This window comes from Camelus bactrianus, chromosome 4 (genome assembly GCF_048773025.1).
Source record: "Camelus bactrianus isolate YW-2024 breed Bactrian camel chromosome 4, ASM4877302v1, whole genome shotgun sequence".
Taxonomy (NCBI): domain Eukaryota; kingdom Metazoa; phylum Chordata; class Mammalia; order Artiodactyla; family Camelidae; genus Camelus; species Camelus bactrianus.
The window spans coordinates 45,534,993-45,555,961 of NC_133542.1; the positions used below are offsets into that span (position 1 = coordinate 45,534,993).

At 43.9% G+C, this 20,969-nt stretch overlaps 2 protein-coding genes across 39 annotated transcripts in view; both read left to right on the forward strand.

Annotated features, from left to right (window-relative positions):
* Positions 1-11,541, forward strand: part of UNC13B (unc-13 homolog B) — a 167,043-nt gene extending 155,502 nt beyond the window's left edge. For all 5 annotated transcript variants that reach the window (XM_045515180.2, XM_045515181.2, XM_045515182.2 and 2 more), the window contains 14 exons: positions 2,943-3,069; positions 3,219-3,315; positions 3,548-3,691; positions 4,009-4,086; positions 4,604-4,681; positions 4,914-5,002; positions 5,242-5,394; positions 5,521-5,644; positions 5,754-5,810; positions 6,001-6,081; positions 6,996-7,143; positions 9,374-9,466; positions 9,647-9,806; positions 9,970-11,541. In XM_045515180.2, coding sequence (XP_045371136.1) covers positions 2,943-3,069; positions 3,219-3,315; positions 3,548-3,691; positions 4,009-4,086; positions 4,604-4,681; positions 4,914-5,002; positions 5,242-5,394; positions 5,521-5,644; positions 5,754-5,810; positions 6,001-6,081; positions 6,996-7,143; positions 9,374-9,466; positions 9,647-9,806; positions 9,970-10,255 — 1,715 coding nt within the window. In that variant the 3' untranslated portion in view covers positions 10,256-11,541. The remainder of the gene's footprint in view (positions 1-2,942; positions 3,070-3,218; positions 3,316-3,547; positions 3,692-4,008; positions 4,087-4,603; positions 4,682-4,913; positions 5,003-5,241; positions 5,395-5,520; positions 5,645-5,753; positions 5,811-6,000; positions 6,082-6,995; positions 7,144-9,373; positions 9,467-9,646; positions 9,807-9,969) is intronic.
* Positions 11,542-11,652: 111 nt separating this feature from the next.
* Positions 11,653-20,969, forward strand: part of LOC105067319 (phospholipid-transporting ATPase FetA-like) — a 75,321-nt gene continuing 66,004 nt past the window's right edge. For 24 of the 34 annotated variants that reach the window (XR_012506414.1, XR_012506415.1, XR_012506418.1 and 21 more), the window contains exons 1-2: positions 11,653-11,841; positions 19,603-19,646. Coding sequence is in view for 18 of the 34 variants with exons in the window: in XM_074361774.1 (XP_074217875.1) it covers positions 11,663-11,841; positions 19,603-19,646 (223 nt within the window). In the remaining 16 variants the exon portion in view is untranslated. The remainder of the gene's footprint in view (positions 11,842-19,602; positions 19,647-20,969) is intronic. The other 10 variants (XM_074361784.1, XM_074361785.1, XM_074361791.1 and 7 more) reach the window with 8 other exon arrangements.

The following is a 20,969-nucleotide window of genomic DNA, read 5'->3' on the forward strand; positions in this document are numbered from 1 at the left end:
CCCAATTAAAATATAGAAAGTTTCTTCATCCACCTTTGCAGTAAATCCCCATCCCATTCACCAAGTGTACTGAGTATTTTCTTTGTGCCACACACAGTGCTAGTTGTTGGAACTCCAAAGAGATGAATGAGGCATAGCTCCAGCCCTTGAGAAGCTCACAGACCAGTCTAGACAACAGACATATAAATTGGCAGTTACAGTTCAAAGTTAAAAGCCACAAAAGGAATAAGAGTAGGGTGCTGAGAGGAGAACCATGTAACCAGACCTGGGAAGGCTTTCTGGAGGAAGTGATGTACAGACTGAAACCTGAAGGATGACAGAGCTTAGCTGCTGGGGAAGGAGGGCAGCAGTGACAAGGAAGGGAGAGAGAGATGTTTTAGGCAGAGGATGCAGTATGTTCAGAGACCTGGGGTATAGAGAGAGTCAGCATGCTTGGGGAACTGGAAGCAGTAGTTGAGTGTGACTTGCACTTTAGAGTGGAAGGGAAGAGATGAGTGAGAGGTGAAGGTAGAGAAGTAGGACACTGCTAGATCATAAAGGACGCGTAAGCTGAGTTTAGGATTTTGGACTCTGTTCTGAAGGCAATTGAGAGCCATTGAACAAAAATCCCATTTAAGCAAGGAAGTGACATGATCATACTTTTAATATAGAAAGGCCACCCTCTCTGGCTACAGTATGGAGAATGGATTGGAGGAGGAAAGACCAGTTTGGAGACTATTGTAGTAATCCCTATTAGAGATGGTAGAAAAAAGACCTAGAGAGGTAATAATGTGACTAGAAAGAGATAGATAAATTCCAGAGAAATTTTGGAGATGAAATCAACAGGGATTGATGCGTTAAACTGGATGTGAATAAAAAGAAAGATGACTTGAGGATGATGCTCAGTGCGGAACAAGAGACAAGAGGGTAAGATTAATGTGTACACCCTGTTTAGCTTCACTGGAGATGTTAAGATGGCAAAAGGTGACTGAAGTTAAACCCAAAGTGAGATATTCCGTCAAAGACTTACATAGACATTATGCGAACCAAAAAGAGACTTGGAGGAGATATCAGCAAGCTGAATAGTTGAAATCATGTAGTTGAAAGAACTCTCCGAGGATGAAAGATGAATGGAGGGAGGAATGTGGACGTCAGGGGCAGGAGAAGGTTTAGATGCTTGATTGCCCCTTTTGATAGATTAACCACCCTCTACACACTACCCACATCCCCCCTCAACAGCAACCTCAAGAAACTTTACTGGAGCATGACTCCATGGAACTTGTTAGGATAGTTTAAAGTGTGACCAATGTTCCAGCAATCATCCTGTTAGTTTTTGTACCGCAGAAGTTAATGTAGAAATTGGGGTTTTAGGCCAGAGTACAGATAATAGATTGACAGAGAAAGTGAGAATTATACATAAATACAGTTAAGTTGAAGGTCCCTAGAAGAAAGCAGTTAGGGAGCTCTGGAGGGATGGAGCAGCACTGCCTCCTTTTCGGGGGTTGCTGACGCAGAAGGAGGGAGGCCTTCCTGGTGGTACCTTTTGATGTTTCTATGTTCTTGGCCTGGTTTAAGGACAGCAGGGTGCGGGGTGGAAGAGAAAAGGCGAGCCCCGAGAGGGTCTCTCTGATGTCCCTGATATTTTTCACTTTCTTTATTGCTCATTCGTGTCTCTACTCTGTCACAAGCATCCACTGTCATTCGTATACGAAAAGTCCTCTTTCTGGGTGGTAAGAACTTTTGGTTGTTGTCCCCTTACCTCTAGTTTTATTCCTTTTTCCTCTTCTCTTGCTCACTGCTTCATAGAAGAGACTGCAAATGCAACTTTGGGTAGAGATGGTGCTGCCTACAGTGCCAGGAGATGAAATTCCTGGGACAGGGAGCCTTCTGTGGCTCAATCTCGTGCTCCCATTTCCTCCTGTATGTCTGCTGTACTGATTCACCAGGACCAGCTGCCCTAGACTGGCCATTCTGCCTTGAGATGGAGGAGCATTACCCATGGCAACTCCAAGTTGAGCAATAGAGTTCCCAAGGACACTGGCCTTCCCTTCTCTGTTGCTTAATACTCTCCACTGTTTGCTTACTCTCACTATTATGTTATATGTAAGCACATAGTTGGCTTTTATTATTCAAATTAGTGCTTCATCCATAATGGGAGTAGATGAAGAAAACCTATGGGTGTGGCCAGTACTTCAGGCTCTCTGGGCAAGCTGTGGGTGATCTTTGTCCTAGATTTTCCAGAAGGCTCTGCAGATTCAGCTAGATGACCTTTCAAGTCTGTTAGCATCCCATTTTCTGTAGCAGGATGGCCCTTTGATCTCGCTGTGTTTCCATGGTTTTCAAACTGACTTTTCTTATTTGCATATTTCTTTGAGAGTTCATTTTTCAGAGTCTCAGCTCTGCTCTGGGGCCTTTCAGTTTACCCCAGGATTCAGTTACACCATGGCTGCTCAGCTGCTCTTTCTGTTAGCTTGGGCCCACTTTGGTTTTCCCTGTGTCTGTATAGTTGTCAATGATCCATTCATGTCATGTGCAACTGTTCGTCTTTCCACTTAAGTCCATCTGAGGAAATGGCCTAGCTACTAGGATTAAAATAGCCCTGGAAAACCATCATCCCTCTCCAGCCCTGGACAGTTTCCCCCCTAGTCAGCCTTAGCACCCACATCTTTTCTCCTCTCCTTCACCAGAGGCCAGCACCTCACTTGGCATTTCCAAAAGCCAGCACAGGAAGACTTACAGGCCTTATCTGGATGTCTGACTTAGTCTCTAAAGAAAGATTTGGGCCAGGCTTTTGGAGATCAGAGCAGTCATTGCTAGGGGGAGATGTCTGTGAGGAGGTGCTTGGGAGTCACCCTTGCTCTGAGACATCTAATAGAGCCACCTGACTGGATCTGCCACTTTGGGAAGGCTCAGGAACCAGGGCCTCGACTACCGGGACCTGACCCAGCCTTCCTCCCTACTAGAGCATGAGAAAGACCGGCTGTGTAAGAGTGCTGACTACATGAACCTGCACTTCAAGGTGAAGTGGCTCCACAATGAATACGTGCGGGATCTGCCTGCCCTCCAGGGGCAGGTGCCTGAGTACCCAGCGTGAGTCATCATGTGGGGGCTACAGAGGGAAGGGTAGGGAAGAGGGTCTCTCTGGCTTAGGGGTTGGGTGAGGCCAGCATCCTCACTGTCAGGCACATGGCATATGCCAGCCACTAGCTTCAGCCTCCAATTTTCCTACCTGGCTACAGGTGGTTTGAGCAGTTTGTCCTACAGTGGCTGGATGAGAATGAGGACGTGTCCCTGGAATTCCTGCGAGGGGCTTTGGAACGAGATAAGAAGGATGGGGTAAGTCGGGGCTTGTGCTGCACACGGGTCAGGCCAGATCTCCCAGCAATTAGCTGTCAGCAAAAGTTCCTGGGCTTTAGCCACGATGGCTGTTCCGGCCCTGTGAAGTCCATAAGAAGGGCTGTTGAGGGCCACTGAGCCACCCTTGCTGGGCAGAGAGCCCTTTAGAACTTTATAAACTTGGGAGACGGTACCAGCTGAAGATGATGACCCTGTGTGTGGCCTTCCTTAGTTCCAGCAGACATCAGAGCACGCACTCTTTTCCTGCTCTGTGGTGGACGTCTTCACGCAGCTCAATCAGAGCTTTGAGATCATCCGGAAGCTGGAATGCCCAGACCCTAACATCCTTGCCCACTACATGAGGAGATTTGCGAAGGTGACCATGACCCTCCTTCTGCTTCCCCCCGTACTACTAGCATACTCATAGCCTTGTCACAGGCCTGAGCTCAATCCCTCTCTGCAGTGGCCTTTGGATAAAGCTTGGCATTACCCTGTTCTCCTTTACTTGAGTTTGGGGCAGACAGGTGGGTTTGTTTCACTGCTGTTCCGGGGTTGAGAGGGAGATCTGTCCCTCACTGTGAGATTCCCCTTTCCTACTTATTGTTGTCCTGGGTTGGAGGTACAACCTCAGGCAAGATACTCTTGGGGAAAGCTAAGAGTTCCTTCTCCTTTCCTTTCCTCCTCTTTTCTCAGACCATCGGGAAGGTGCTGATGGAATATGCAAACATCTTATCAAAGAACTTTCCAGCTTATTGCACAAAGGAGAAAATGGTGAGAGTCGGGCCTTGGGCCCCTTAGAGAAAGGAGTGAAGACATTTGAATCCTTCTTGCTTTTGAAGTTATCCTCAGTGCTGAGGGTGGGGGGAATGCTCCTGACTTCTGATTCCCAGGAGGGCTGTGCTTGAGATTATGCCACAGAATAACAAGAAATTGACAAGGAGTTCCTCTGAGCCTCCATTTGGTAGTATATCCTCTACTAAGCTAGACCTTTGCTTAGTCTTTTTTTTTTTAATAAAAAAATTAAGATATTCAAAGAGTTACAAAGGGTAATCCCACAAACAGCTGGGGCCACCACCTAGTTTAAAAACAGAAACATTTGCTTCTAGTCTTCATTCACGGAGAACTGTCTGCATTGGTTCCAGATCTCAGTACTTAGGGAGAGACACATGTGATATGTATTGTAAATTCCCCATGGCTTTTGGAGTAATGTGAGAGAGGGAGGGACTCTAGACTGATGGGTCCAGTGTTACAAGGAGCCAAGACTCAGCATCTCCATCTGTCCCCGAAGCCTTGCATCCTGATGAACAACATGCAGCAACTGAGGGTCCAGCTGGAGAAAATGTTTGAGGCCATGGGAGGCAAGGAGGTAAGTCTTAGAGTTTGGGGTTGCTGTACTTTCCCTTTGTTCCTGAGTTCCCTGGCCACAGCCTCTCCTGACTGGGTATAGGCCAGGAGTTTAGCTTGGGATCTGGCTGGTTTGAGCTGAGAGACTTGAGTAGGCATTGGGGTAGAGGCCCTAGGAGGGAGGAGTAGGGGCACAGGAGGGGAGAAAAGGATGAGAGAACCAGCTTAGCCAAGCCCACCTCCTGTGGATACAGTTGGACCCTGAAGCTGCAGACAGTCTGAAGGAGCTGCAGATGAAACTGAATACCGTTCTGGATGAACTCAGCATGGTGTTTGGAAACAGGTCAGTGGCCCCAGAACACATGGCTCTCAAGGTCAGGTGTCGTCCCTGGCCAATCTGACGTCCCCTGCCCCATACTCATCCATCCAGCTGAACATATGTGGACCTTCCCTCTCTTCCTGCTGGCTGTCCCTGTTGAAGCTGCACTGTGAGTGTGCTGGAGTGGGACTGAGTAGCTGATGCTGCTTTAGGGACATTGTGTGTTTGGGGTGGGGAGGGCTGCACTGTGGGCACATGTGTAGTTTCCAGGTGCGGATTGAGGAGTGTGTTCGACAAATGGCTGACATCCTGAGCCAAGTGCGGGGCCCAGGGAACGCATCCCCCAACGCTCGGGCCTCAGTGACTCAGGATGTGGATAGTGTGCTCCGGCCTCTCATGGACTTTCTGGATGGCAAGTGAGTACAGCACTCAGGACTATCAAGCGGGCACAAGCAAGGCAGAGGCAATCAGACAGAAGAGCCTCTCAGGGAGGGGGGCTCTCTGGCACTCACCCCATCTTTACCTGCTGCCTGGTCCTGCAGCCTCACACTTTTCGCCACTGTGTGTGAGAAGACAGTCCTGAAGCGTGTACTGAAGGAGCTCTGGCGGGTGGTAATGAACACAATGGAAAGGATGATTGTTCTGCCCCCACTCACTGACCAGACGGTAAGGACCCTTCCCTTCCACTTCCTCCTGCTCTCTCTCTTAGCTGGTTCCATGCTTCCTAATGAGTTTGGAGTTCTCTGCTTTTGACAGATTCTCTCTCTCTGCCCAGGGCACCCAACTGATCTTCACTGCTGCCAAGGAGCTGAGTCATCTTTCCAAACTCAAGGTACTCTGGATGTATGGGGTCCTTCTGAGGCCAGGGGGAGGGGGTGCCTGGGAGGAAGGAAATTTAAACTTTGGAGATTGAAGAGGAGGGGAAGGAGAGGAACCATGTAGCTGTGGGCTGGCAGGTAGGGGCAAGACTTTCAAGACAGCCACAAGCTGTCCTGATGGCATTGCTTTCTCTGGGGTTCTAGGACCACATGGTGCGAGAGGAAACGCGGAGTCTCACTCCAAAGCAGTGTGCTGTCCTTGACCTCGCCCTGGACACCATCAAGGTGGAGACCTCCCCGTCCTCCAGACAATCTTACTACCACACCCTCTTGGTCCTGGCATTCCACTCTGCTGGATTAGGTGTCCCTTGGGTTCTTGCCACCCCACATCCAGAAGAGAGTGATTTTTTTGTGTTCATTTCTTTCTCTGCTATGTCCATATTCCTGCTTGGGAGCAACCAAAAAGGTACCTCCTGTGTGGTCTCAGGTGAATTGCCATGAACCTAGAACATTTATTCTTGGGTTCTGAGGACAATTTGGTTCACTTAGTTCCTCATTGTCATTCCTGAATATTTCCTACTGGGAATTAATCTTCCAGATCCTAATATCCAAGATCTGGCTGACCTCTTTCACTTATGTGTAATGTCCTTTGGGTTTTCAAAGGATTTTTTTTCCTACTATTCATTCATTCATTTAACCAGGCAACATGTGTACCAGGCACTATGCACTATGGAGGATGCAGAGACAGTAAGATATGGTTCCTAGCATCAAGATTCTTATAATCTGGTACGGTAGCAATAAGGCAGATGTGATTCGGGGCACTTAGGAGAGGTATGTTATAGGTATAAAGTGTTCTAAGTGTTCAAAGGGGTAAAGTAGGACTTCTGACTACTCTTTGCCTGAGATGCTTCTATCCCTATCTTTGCCTGTCCAGACAGGTCAGTCCTTCAAACATCACATCTAGGAATGTGGTCATCCCTTATCATTCCTGCCAGATATTTAAATAATAGTCTTTACCCAGGAGACTACGACTCTGGCTCTGTGTGGTATTCCTGATCTTGTTGTCTGTAGAAAGGCTCGTCATCTTCTTCTAGCATCTTTGCCGAGCCTGTGCTCAGATGTCATTTCCCTGAGGGCATTGTTGGGGAACTGCCTCTCTGTAAGGCAGTGAGGCAGTAGCAGTTATTCTTGTCTTTCAGCAATACTTCCATGCTGGAGGCAATGGACTGAAGAAAGCCTTCCTGGAGAAGAGCCCAGATTTGCAGTCCCTGCGCTATGCCCTGTCTCTGTACACACAGACCACAGACACACTCATCAAGACTTTTGTGCGCTCACAGACTGCCCAGGGTAAGGCCCAAGGTCTCTGGGTCCCCACCTTCCCTCCCTGATATATCTCTGCCTGTAGGGAGTCAGTATCCTGTAGTTCTTAGGATAGGGAGGATCCAGGTACTTCTTCAGGGAGCCCTTCAAACTCAGACACCAGGATTTCTTGATGGACCCTAATACTTATCCCCACCCCATATCTATACCAGACAGGGGAGTAACAGGGACCTGGGGAAAGTATCTGAGACTTCTTTTCTCAGACATCATCTGGCCGGTGCATGTGTATTGAGCTCAAGTTACCGTGTTTGGTAGGAAAAATCTGTGAGGAAGCCTGGATGATTGAGACACTCATGAAGACCCAGCTTTGGGAGCCTTAGATGGAAGTTGTCCTGGGGAGAGAAAGCAAAAGACTTTCCAGATTCTCCAGTGTGGATGAGGAGAAGACTAAGAGCGGCAAACCATGGGAGCAGTTGAAGGGAGGGTGTGGATCACAGGGCTCTGCAGAGCTGAGGCTCCAGCCTTGTGGATGATGCTAACACGCAGGGGACCCAGGCAGCTGGTTTTCTCCCAGTGACTTCTAGTTCTCCCTTCCCTGCCTCCAGGCAGGCCCATCCACTACAATGTTCCAGGGAAATCCAGGCATGCTGCAGGAGGCGTGAACCTGGTGGAGGGGAGAGTGGGAAGGCTTAGGCCTTACTGAGCTGTGGATCTGAAGCACTGAGCTAACCTGGAGGGGAAGAGGGACCTAAGCAGTTAGAAGGGGGTTGATGGAGGGTGATGAGATTCAAGGGACCTACAGTACTGCTCCATTTTCCAATCTGCTCTTATTTCAAGTCCAGAGTGGGAAGAAGAGAGAGCAAAAGAAGTTATGAGCCTTGCTCAAGGGGACAGGGAGAACTTTTACAGAGCTGAGTATATGTAAAGGCCTGTAACATCAGGGAGGATCTGAGTTAGTCCAAGAGGCTTTCTAGAAACATTGAGCTTTAAGCTAGATATAAAGATGAGGAGAGGCTGGAGTGGGCACATGGGAGTTAAGAGCAGGAGTGGGGACTGCAGGGAGGATGCAAGTGTCTGTACATTTTCTACCCATTGTTTTGTCATTTAAGGGCCTAGGAAATTAGAGCCTACAGCTTTCTCTTTTGTGCGCCACTGGTCCCAGAAATCTTTCCTCTGTATGTTCTACTGCTTCTGCCCATGATTTGGTTGATCTTCAAACTGTTAAGTTTAGAGCATTCAGGCACTGACCCCAGTTCTTTGACTTCTCTCTCCACCCTACCCTATCTCTGTGCTCCCTCAAAATATGTGTAGAGCTGCTCTGAATGGCTGTTAACTCCTTACCTCTAACTGATTCTTCTTTCTCTATCCTAATGCTGCTACTGCCTCTTGACTGGCCTGTCCTCACTCAGTGCATGATGGGAAAGGTGTTAGGTTTACTGCTAATGAGGACATTCAGCCGGAAAAGGGTACGTTATACACCATGCAGGTGTGAATCTAACATGGGCTAACACTGTCCCCTGTGAATTAGAATGAGCCGCCTATGTTGGGGCTGGGGGAACCAAGTGTCAAAGTTCAGAAGCTCTATCCCAAGTCTCGGAGATGGGCAGTGTATTCATACAGTCTGACTCAGTTCCGTCCTCAGAATTCCTCCACTCCTCCATCTTAGGACAAAGAGGTTATATCTGGGGTTCAGGCTAGTGGTGTTTTCCCAAAACAGAATGAAGCCTCTACTAAGGGAAGGCTGCAAATTGACCAGAGGGACTGGGGAGCTGTTTGTGTAGAAGTCCAGGCTTGAGTAAGACAAAGTCTTTCTGTGCAGGGCAGCCTCCCAAGCAGGGGCCTCCGGCTGCTTTTGGCTAGATAAGACCCACATTGTTCCACTGAGACACATGGGGTGGATGTAGTTCTCAAAGATACAGGGTGGCGGTACTGTCCTTTCCCAACATCTTTCAATGAAAAATTCTTCAGCCTAGGGGATAGGAGAGGTTTGGGGAAACTGATGGGTTCCTGGTGCATTTTTAGAAGAAGTTTCACCTAAGATGTTGTCAGCCTAACTTGTATTTTAATACATAGCCTCATTCTTTAGCCATTTTTCCCCCTTTTCCCATTGCTTACTTTCCCATTGCTACTGTGGGTGATTGCTTCTTGCTTTAGGGTATAGGATAGTAGCCTCCCAATTCCAGTTTCACCTGGAATAATCAGGCTTAAAGTCTTAAAAGTTCTCCAGTGGGGGATCATCTGTCCATCTGTCCCTCAGGGTCTGGTGTGGATGATCCTGTGGGAGAAGTCTCTATTCAGGTGGACCTGTTTACACATCCTGGAACTGGGGAGCACAAGGTCACAGTGAAAGGTGAGTGGTATGGACTTACAGATCTCAGGCCTTTTCTTGCCCAGTGGCCCCATCAGTCAAAGGCAGGGCCTGCTTATCTCAGCCCTTCAGCTTAGCTCTCCTTCAAGGGGAATGCCCCCCTGGGGCTGAAGAACTGGGAATGCTTGATTGGATCCTCACAGGTTTCCCTTGTTTGTGCAGTGGTGGCTGCCAATGACCTCAAGTGGCAGACAGCAGGTATGTTCCGGCCCTTTGTGGAAGTAACCATGGTTGGCCCTCATCAAAATGATAAAAAGAGGAAGTTCACAACCAAGTCAAAAAGCAACAACTGGGCTCCCAAGTACAATGAGACATTTCACTTGTAAGTTATGGGGTGGGGACTTGCAGGACTCTGGAATGGGGGTGACCTGGGTGTAAGAATTGAGAGGGGAGAGAAAGGATGGGCTGGATGGTGGCTGGGGTGAATTCAGTTGAGGATGCCCTCAGCTCTGGTCTCCTACCTTCCATCTACCCTGTGCTCACAGCCTCCTGGGAAATGAAGAAGGCCCAGAAGCCTATGAGTTGCAAATATGTGTGAAGGATTACTGCTTTGCCCGGGAAGATCGTGTTCTAGGGCTAGCTGTGATGCCTCTGAGGGACGTGGCAGCCAAGGGCAGCTGTGCCTGCTGGTGCCCCTTGGGCCCGAAGATCCACATGGATGAGACAGGCATGACCATTCTCCGGATTCTGTCTCAGAGGAGCAATGATGAAGTGGCCCGAGAGTTCGTGAAGCTCAAATCGGAGTCTCGTTCCATGGAGGAGGGAAGCTGAGCACCTAGGCTCCTGTGCCAACCAGATGGCACCAGTTCCACAAGTCAGGGCCAATGGGAGTTACTATGTTGTCAGCTTAGGGTCCTCATAGTCAAGAGGCTGACTTATTCAGTTCAGGAAAATTTAAGGAAAAATTTGTGAGAGTTTGGCTTTTCACAGAAAGTGTCATGAATCCCTTACCAGCAGGTTTGTGCTGCTAGTAGCTGGGTTGTGGGGGTTATCACATCGGGAGATTCTCCATAAAGAGAGAAGGAAAGGCATTTCTGAGAGTGTCACCTATTCTTGGCAGGGACCCTTCCACCCCACACCCCTTCTCGACCGCTCTCCATACCACACCTTATCCAGTTAGATCCATACATAACAATCATCAGAAGAACAAGTTTAGAGGGCCTGGAGCTTGTGCCTAACTAGGTAAGTTATCAGTTGAGTCTACAGGTATTGAGCCCTGTGGTCTGGATTGGAGTATGCCAGGGAAGGAACACAGAGAATAGAATTCAAACTGTCCCTTAAGCAGAATCAGCTGGTTTTGAGTGGCTCGAGTGAGTACAAGGCATTGAAACTGAACAAGATACCTTACAGAAATGAATTGTTCTAATCCCTTCTCCCAGATAATCTTTCATGAGTAGAACCAGGTTCACATGGTGCTTCAGAGCCCTGAGCAGAACTTCTTTGGAACCCAAGCACCAGGGGCCACCTGCCCAGGAGTCCCCTTACCTCACTTTTTTAGGAAGGGGAGTGATTCTTCAGGACATGAGAGGCTCTTCTTAAGTATATGCACCTGAGAGCTAGTTGAAGGATCCAGGGGAGAGGGCTGTATTTTCTTCATGGATAGGCCCTGAACAAAGCCAAAAACTGGAAATCAGTCCTCCTCACCTATGGCCACTGCCTTCTGGCAGTCCTCCCCCTTGCAGAAACAATCTAGCCTTTGTCCTCACTCCTTTTTATCTAGGTCAGCTGCTGTTCCCTTCATAGATGTTCAGCCCTACAGAAGGAATTTGGGCTGTGATCCCTCTGCACCGGGTGGATGGAGGGTGATCCTCAACACTCCTTGGGAGGTCAGAGATAACCTCTTTGCAGGGAGTCATGTGGACTTCCCAGGCCCTTGCTCAGATGTGACATGGCCCTTCAGTATCCTCAGTAGCAGCCTCCTGGACTTCCAGAGGACTCTTATTGTCCATTGGCCATTATGTGAAACAAGAAACTAAGCATTTTGCTGTTTTTAATTGTCGTATGTGCCATTGTAATAGTAGATTATTGGCTAGTCTGTAATAAATTATCTTATAGTAGCCTTTGAGGTCTGGTAATTTTGCTAAAGTGTGGAAAGCTGTAGAAATGACTTTCCTACATAATGGTAGATCTTAGACCAGTGGTCCTTTGCTGCTTTTCCCCTCCCGCGCCAAGTGGTGGATGAAACAGCTGGGGGGAGGAGAACAGATTTCTGAGAAGGGGCGTGGTCGGAAGCGGGCTTTGTGGGGGCGTGGTCGGGGCGTGGCTCTACTCTGGGCTGGACCGTGTGGCTCCGGAGCGCCTGCGCAGAAAGGTGCGTTAAGATGGCGGTCGCTGGAGACGACGGCTGCTCGGCGATGGTGAGCAAGAGGTGCCCAAAGGTGGCGCCCGAGGAGAGGTTATCGCCTTTTCCTCCCCACACTGTAGAGAGCCTATAGCCCTTTACTATCTCGCATTCCTAGCGCTCTTTGTACTTCCCTATAGCTGTCTGTCCTCGTACTTTCTTGTAAACTGTTCTCCCGACATTCCCCATCCCCGTACTCGAGTATACGTGTTTCCCAGACGCTCCAGAGAAGACATACCTGCCTCGACACCTAGCAAAGGGATCTTTATCCCCCAGACTCCCCCAGAGGGCACCCATTTATCCAGTTACCTCATAAAGCAGGTAGGCTCAAAAACCCCAGCTAAGGCACATTCCTATTCACTCAGGGAGTTTTGTCCACTTTTCCAGCACTATACAGATTCTTATACATCCTTCTACTACATTTGACTTGAAAGTCGAAGTGCTATCATGTTTGCTATCATTCCTCTTTCATGTGGAGTAGGAAACCTACTCCTTAAGGAAAAGTCAAACTGACTGCTCATGGCTTGCAGATTCGAATTATTAGCTAACTTTTAATGCAGATTTTACATATTAACAGTGCATATTTCCAGCTTTTGAAAAACCAGGTCTATTAGCTCAGCTCACATTCCCACAAAATGACAGGTCGTTGGAGCTGAGAAGCAACTAGCAAATTAGTTTGCTGTAATTCCTGGTAGACTCCATAACTTCTTATTTTGTCATACTGGGCTTTACATTATTTTCCTGGTACCTGGTAGGCACTTGAGTTTGTGATTCCTGATATAAGGCTGGGTAATTTTCTGTGTCAGTACTTTGAGCTTTTAATAAAAATTGAAATCCAAAAAGGTTGAATATATATTTAGGCTATTTTTGGTTTCTGTAATGCTCTGATTAGTATCAGAGATCATCTTAGTAGCTAAAATTCGGGGTTAAATCTGCACCAAAGTGTTTGTTATAAGAGAATTCAATCAAAATATCTGCAGGTAACTTCCTGGTACATTTGGTCTTTTTTATTTAACTGTATTTTTATTTTGAGGGGGGATGGTAATTAGGCTTATTTATTTAATTATTTTAATGGCAGCACTGGGGATTGAACCTGGGTACACACTCTGCAACTGAGCTATACCATACTCCTGCATTTGATCTTGAAGAAATCATGTGCCAACTCCTCTCTGGTGGGGTCAGGCCAAAGGCAAGGTGTTTTTTCTCTTTGAACACCTAGTTTTGAACACCTGGCTCTGGTCTGTTCTGGAAGTGATGTCTCAAAGTGCTGTCTCCTCATTCCAGAACACACAATGGTAACCCTCCTCTCTGTGGGAAATAACAGGCCTTGTAATATTATACGGGCTGTATGTAAACAGCAGTAGAAGTGCCTCTAATAGTGGATTTTTTAAAAAGCATAATCATTTCTATCAGCATAAGTGTATGACTCATCTGTTTATTGTGAATATTTGGACTAGCTCCCTGAATGAAACTCCCATATCTTGAAGCAGAATGGCTAAGCTGAAGAAGCAACGTGAAATAATGGAGGTGGTATTAAAGTGGGAGTCAGAAGACATGTGAACAGTAGTCCAGCTCTGCTACAAACTAGTCAAGGAATCTTGACTTTTAACTTTTCAGAGGTGGTTTCTTGCTTCTGTTAAATGGGCTATTAATTCCTGCCATGTTTCCCTCAGAGGGATCACATAGACTTACTTAAATGTGAAAACACTTTGAAAACTCTATTTACTCTAAGTTTATAAGGAATTATTATGATAAATGATTCTCTGAATTCTGGTAACTTCCAAGGAATTTGTCTTGCTGTGTCCTGGGTTCAAAATCAGTAAATATTTGCTGAACACATAATATGTGCCAGGTACTCATCTAGGCGTGGAGCCTAGCATTGAACAAAACAAAATCCCTGTGTGAATTTAGGGTAAGTCATCAGCATCTTGAGTGCCTACTGAGTACCCAGTGCAGTATCACAGCATGGTGAAGTAGTAGTGAGAATCTAGATGATGAAGTTAAGTCTGCCACTATTACAGCTGTGAGAGAGCCCTCTGGTCTCCAGCTCCTACCTTCCTTTGGCAAAACCCAAACCTGGAAACCCAGAGCAAGGTAGTCTGGGTAATGTAGTTCATAGAGGTTGCTTCCCAGAATAGGGCAGAGGGAATTGGGCAGAAGAAACAGCAAACAGAATAACCAGCATTCAAGGTATCTAGAGAAGGAAAAGTCAGCACCATGGACTCTTTCCAAGAAAGTTTCCCTCTGTTCAAATTCAGAATCTAGTCTAAGACTTAGTCTCCTTAGCTGTGAAATGGTAATAGTAATACTTTTGTCCTAGAGTGATTGTGAGGATTCTGATATGACACATGAAAGTACCTAGCACAGGGCCTGATCCATATTGGAGACTCAGTATATTTTAGTTCCTTCCTGCACATGTCTAAACAGCTCTTTGGCGGAAATACTTTTTCCAGTCAAGGTTTCAAAGTGTGGCTAGGATTGTTGGGGGCTGTGTAGCTCAAATGGTAGAGTGCATGTTTAGCATGCACAAGGTCCTGGGTTCAATCCCCAATACGCTCTCTACACTTACAGAAATAGCAAACCTAGGTAAAACTAGTCGCCAGTAGCAAAACAGATAACTAGTTACCTCGGGCTGGGTATAGAGGTGCGAAGTTGACTGGAAAAGGAGGGAACTCATTGGCATGATAGAAATGCTCTTGATTTCTCTGAAGATTGTGGTTGGTGGTTACATAGGAGTGCACATTGTTTAAAATGGGTCAAAGTTTTAAATGTATGAATGCCTTTTCCTGTATGTAAAGTATACCTCTATAAAATTGATTTTAAAGTGTATACCCTTAACCCATAGCAAAAATAATTACGTGTTTCAAAAGTGGAGTAATTTCAAACATAATGAATTTTTTACTGAGAAACTGAGTAATTGACAGCTCAGCAAAGCTGACTGCTGTGATTTTAAAAGACCCATCCTTAGAGGTGTTCCTGTTTATGGAGAAGCTCTTACTAGATTAAAGGTAACATCAGTGATGAGGTTGTTTCCTTGATGTGTGTACTTTATATCAAGCACTGAAGTCTGAGGTGTAGAGGCTGTTCCTTTACTATAAATGGATGCATGGGTATTAGCAAATGTGGGCTTCAGATAAGTAAGAGGTAGCATGTTCCATATTTGAACCTACTCCTTCTATTAAATATCAGTTGTTTAAAAAAAAAGAAATAATTAAATCTAATTACCTCCCCCCAATTAATGAAAACAAAATGTGGCTGGGACTGAGTGAATGAAGGGAGAAATGGTAGGAGATGAAGTCAGAGCATGTAGGGAGGGCCCTGTGGCCCAGTGTAATGACTTTGGCTTTTAACAGAAGTAAGGTAGGAAGTTGCTGGAAATTCTGCAGGAGTGTGTGACCTCTGATATAAGGGTTCCTGTTATTCACTAGGGTATCATTGTACATTAAAAAATAATTTATTTAGAACATACCACATAATGGGTACTATTTTAGGCACTGGAGATGCATTGATATATATAGTCCCTACCCTCAAGGATAATGTGGTCTTTAAAAGGTGACAGATGGCTTCAATTTAAAGTATAAATGTTAAGATATAGATAAACATGGAAACTTACAGCATGGGAGCTCATAATAAGAACATAATCCTTGGAGCATCTGAAAAATCTTCCTGAGTAAGACGATGTAAATTGAATCTTACCCAGTAGAACTTAGCCAGGTCTAAACAGTGGGAAATGAAGTTCTAGGAACTTGGAGTGGTATGTGCACTTGGAGTGGGAAAAAAAAATTGGTAATGAGCTGGGAATTACAAGTAACTTATATCCCTGGACAGTTTGGGCTTTGTATAGGAGAATGGTGAGAGAGAAAACTGCAGAAGTAAGCAGAGGCTAGGTCATGAAGAGGAATTTAGACTTTTATCCTGAAGGTTATGGTAGATTTTTGGGTTTTTTCTTCAATGGTAGGTTTTTAAGCAAAAAGATAGCTCACTCTGGCAAGATAAGGATGAGTCAGTTGAAGTGGAGTTGGGGTGGAGGGTGAGAAATTACAAAACTGGAGATGAGGAGGCTAATGACGGTAGCCTGAACTTAGGTTGAAGCTTTGGGGATAAAAGTATATGACTATTCTAAGTTAACGCTTTATTAATGAGGAAGAACATACAGAGCTTCCTGATTAAATTATAAGTGGGAGAATAAAAGCCTTGTTAAAAATGACTCTCAGGTTCCTGGCTTGGGCAACTAGGTAAATGGTAAGACTAGTAACCAATGTTCAAAGACAGGAAATATAAGAGAAAGTACAAATTTGGAGTGTGTGAGAAGTAGGGAATGGAAATGATAATTTCAGCTTAGTAAATGTAGATTTTTTTTCATTGGAAAATGCAAATTATGTAAAAATTTAACATTTTAACCATTTGAAAGTGTACAATTCAGTGTCATTAAGTATATTCACAATGTTGTACAACCATCATTACTATCTAATTCTGGAACATATCACCCCAAAAGGAAACCCCATCCCTATAAAACAGTCATTTTTCAGTACATGTAGATTTTGAGGCATTTGTGTAATATCCAAATACAGATGTTGCATAGGTATTTGGATATGTGGTACTGAAACTCAGGATAAAAATTCAGGTTGAAGATAGATATTTTTTAATCATTAGCCTACAAGTAGGTATTTCTTGAGACTTATGGACTTGAATGAGAATCTTTGTCCTGAATTGGATGTAAAATGTATATATATATATGTGTGTATATTCTTATAAACAGTCTATAGCATTAATCAAATGCCCAAAGGAATGTCTTAACCTAAACAAAGTTACTAACCATTGGGGTGTGTGTGTGTGTGTGTTAAATGAAACCATGGAGTAAAGAAAACTCAGGGAAAGTGAATAGTGAGAAAAGAAGAATGAGGATGGAACTCTGGGTAGCAAGTAATGTATAGAGAGGTCCAAAGGGTGTTCTGTTGAGTGTAAGAAACAAAATTCTTTTCTACCTCAAGATAGCTAAAGACTTTTAAAGGGCACTGTTATTTCTTGCTTGCTAGATGTACCTCACTGGCTGCCTCTGTCAGATGCTCAGTCACCTAAAACATGTATTTTTGCTGTAAAATAGATTGTTTCCTTTGGTAACTAGCCATAACTTCTTCCTGAGTAGTCTTACTTTTGGCCATTAGGTTGGTGGAGAGTATCATTTACAAAGTCAATAATAGAGAGTTAAATAAATTGCCATAATTTGCAACAAGCATGTTTTGTGTGGGTATCTAGTATATTGTGGGCTTTATAATAAACCAGCAGCTCTCAATGTATAAGACCTGAACCAACAGCATCAGCATCACCTGTATTTGTAAGAAATGTACATTCTTGGGCACCACCACAAACCTGCTGACTCAAACTGGTCAGGGATGGGATCCAGCCTCCAGGTGATTCTGATGCATGTTAAAGTTTGAGAACAACTGTGATGGACTATTCCTGACCAAGGTTTTTCAGTCCATAAATAAAACATGTGTTTCTGGTTTCCTCATTATCTTTTATGTAATAAAATCTGGATGGCAGCATTTTGCAGTGTCTGATGAATTCCTCATGAAGAAGTTGTTTTTGAGCACTCTTGTCCATCTGTGACCTCTATCACCCTGGATCATAGTTAAAATATTATTTCCTACATGTTATTTTCCCCTGTGGTACGCAGTAATTATCTTCAACAACATAAATTGTAAACTGCCCAGTTATTTAAGTGCTATAGATAAGGGATTAATTATTTTTGTGAATACCCTGTCTTGTCCCTCCAGTCCTTTGTCTTGGAATCTCCCAGTCTTCTGCCGAATCACATCCTTGGCTTTGGAGAGTATAAAATGAACCTCACTGAAATTGCACCATTTTCTCTTCTCTACCCCTATCAAGGAATTTTCAGCTACTTGGCCTTGCCTAGAGATGTAGTTGCTGTATTCAAATCCCTTGTGTTCCCTAGAATTAATAACCATAGACAGGAAGAAATTAGAAGCCACAGACTGAATTTCAAGAGAATTGGATTTTGTCATCAAGGCCAGGCAAGGAAGGTTTTTGGTTTCTGCTATTCTTAGGGATAAGCCAAGCAGTACAGTATCTTAGTTGTCTTTCTGAGAAGATTGTACACTAATTGAGGGCATGGATGATAACTTACTTATTTTTGCATCTTTGAGCGTGTCTTAACTAACACATACTAGATACTCAGTAAGCATTAAATTTAATTGACTTAATCCTGAAGTTAGAATATGAAGATTTAAATTCCGGCCCTACCTAAAACATAAGTTTTGCCTACTTCCCTGTATAAAAATCTAAAGAGAGAATATATATGAAGCACTCTTCAAAAGTACAGAGAACTTGGAAAAATGTGAAGTTACATAATAGTTTTAATTCATATGCTCTCTACCCTAGAACAATTGGTTCATTCTGGATTGTGGTGAGAGAGCAATACAGCATAGTGAGCTAGTAGTCAAGAGATACTGGTGCTAGTCCTGATCTCCTTTAAATTCTTTAGGTCTTAGTCTCCTTTTATCTCAAATGAAGAAGGATAGATCAGATTGTTGCAGTGGTTCCTGGCTTTGGCTACACATTGGAATCACCTGTTACCAAAAAATGCTGAGGCCTAGAACCAACTCACATAAATTTGATTCAATATGTCTGGGCTCCACATTGGGCCTCGAGACTTTTTCAGAGCTCCCTTTGTGTAGCCAAGGTTTTGTTATTTTAAATCAAAAAAAAACATTTTTTTTTCAGATACAAAATACATACCAGTGGGGCTTCTGTAGTTGCTTTTTTAAGACTTTAGGTTCTGACTGCCAGTTTCTTTTTCTTATCTCCCATTTTAGAACTCCTAAGTCTTCATAGAACACTGATAGAAAAACATTGAAAATAGATAATTTCCAAGATTGTTTCCAGTTCCAAAACAATGTTATTACCCTATGTCTTCTCACAAGATCTCTGTTCTTAACACCTGTCTGACTTGAAAGTTACCTTTGCATTTACTTTTTGATTACTCTAGCTCTTTTGCTCTAAAGCTATGAGTAGTCTAAAATTCGATTGGCAAAGGAACCTCCTGGGTATCTTGTTGCCACCCCTCCCAGAGAGTCTGATCCATTACATACAGGGTGGGGGGCAAGTGTCTGTAGTTTCCACAAGTTCTTTTCATGTCTTTGAAACAATTGATTCATGGACCATACTTTGGGTAAAGATTGCTTTAAGAAATTCTGGGTCAAAAGTGAAGAAGGAAGGGATGCTGAAATGTAGGGACACAGTAGAAGAGTGGATTTCATCCTGAGCTCAGTGCCAGATCTGCCAAAGAGGAGCATCTGGACATTTAAATCTTTAAATTATACTCCTTCTGAACCATGGTATTTGACCACAGTTCTCAGTTACTGCCTTCGATACCCACTTGACTATCATATCTTCATCTGTGGCCAAGTCTAGGAGAGAGATGGTATTTAGAATCATGGTCCAGAGGAGTCAGGCAAGCAGGGATTCAAATCTCTTGTCACTGTGACTCCACCACTCTCTGGTTGTATGACCCTGAACAAGTCACTTAACCTTCTTAAGCCTCAGATTTTTCGTCTGTAAAAAAGAATAATACCATCATTTTAAGCCCAGATTTTAATGAAAATCAGATAAATTTAATTTAATGAAAATTAAAATTAGTGAGATTATAAAGTTTGTAGTAAAGTGTCCGGCACACCGCACATTTTTATAAAGTGTAGGTATTATATCATCAGGGCCTAATGGGCTAACTGACAGGGAGTTTTTGTTTTATTCTTAGGTGGTGTTTCTCTGAGATGAAATACATAAAACCTTTAATTTCAGGTAAGTGCTCAGCTCATATCTGCTGAGATACCCAAAGTTCAACAACCAACAATGTATTTGTTTAGTACTACACTGTACCATATTCTATGCACAAAGCCAGGAAAATGACCGCTTGTGCTCTCTTGAGCACTCAGGATTGAACTGAAGCCTACCAAGAAACTTCTTACAATTTTGCATTTCCAAGAAACTTCTTAGTGCAGGACTCAGACTTGACTTCTCTCTGACCTGGCTTGAGACTATTTTTGCTGCAAAGGTGGGAGGAAAAAAATTGTAAAGTTGAACTTGAAATTACTATAGAAAGTCTTTGGTTATAACCATTTATTAATTCACATTTGAGAACAGTGTTTCAGTTTTCTTTTTAGAAGGTAATGAGAGGGATGTTCTACCTAAAGACTTGAAGCAGACAGGTGAGTGCTTCAATTTTGAAGGTATTTAAGACAGAAAGCCAAAGGTCTGCTATGATAACAACTATGGTCAAAGTGTCTTCAGCAAAAGCTAACGGTGGGAGAGTGTTTTTCATCTGTGAATTTTAAAGGGGACATAGGAATAGTCCAACAAAGACTTTGACTGGGCTGATTGAATTAATTGGGATTATTGACATTATAATAAGATGAATCATGATTTGAATACTCCTCCTGACAGCCTCCTTCCTTTTTCCATGTGTGGTTAAATAAGATGATCAAAAGGGTCTTATTGAACTTATTTCTCTTCCTATAGAGATCTAGCTTAATAATGAATGTCTTCAATCCCAGACTGTATACTTTGCATCCTTACTGTGACAGTTTGTCATATCAATATCAGTTTCTGCTATGGTTATTTTGGAGAAAGTTTGGGCTTTCTACCAAGGTCTGACTAGACTCTCCATGTAATTCCAACCAAATGACTGTTGATTGTTGTATGGGAGGGTTCTCTCCAACAGCGGGAAAACCTTCTGTCATAGTTTTTTTTGTGAACTATGCTTTTAAAGAATTTGAAAAACAATAAAAGAGCTATGGGGCTTCCAAAGAGTGTATGTGTTTGAGGAGGAAAGGAAGTTGTTTTTGGTTTAGTAAAACAAAATCAGTTCCTCTTGGACTACATTTGTTGTTTTAATTTTAAAAGCTGAGCTTTGAAGATGGAGGATGGATTTTAGCTAAATAAAGGCATATGAGGGTTACATAAAAGAATTATCCCAAGATTGAGAAGAGTGAGTTGTTAAAAATTTCCATGAAACCTTTTGAAGTTGCTTTTTTTAAGCTTATGTATACTCCATGTACATGCAAGATTTTATATATATTTATCCAAATATTGCCATAAGTGTCTGCATTGGTGGCTATCCAAATC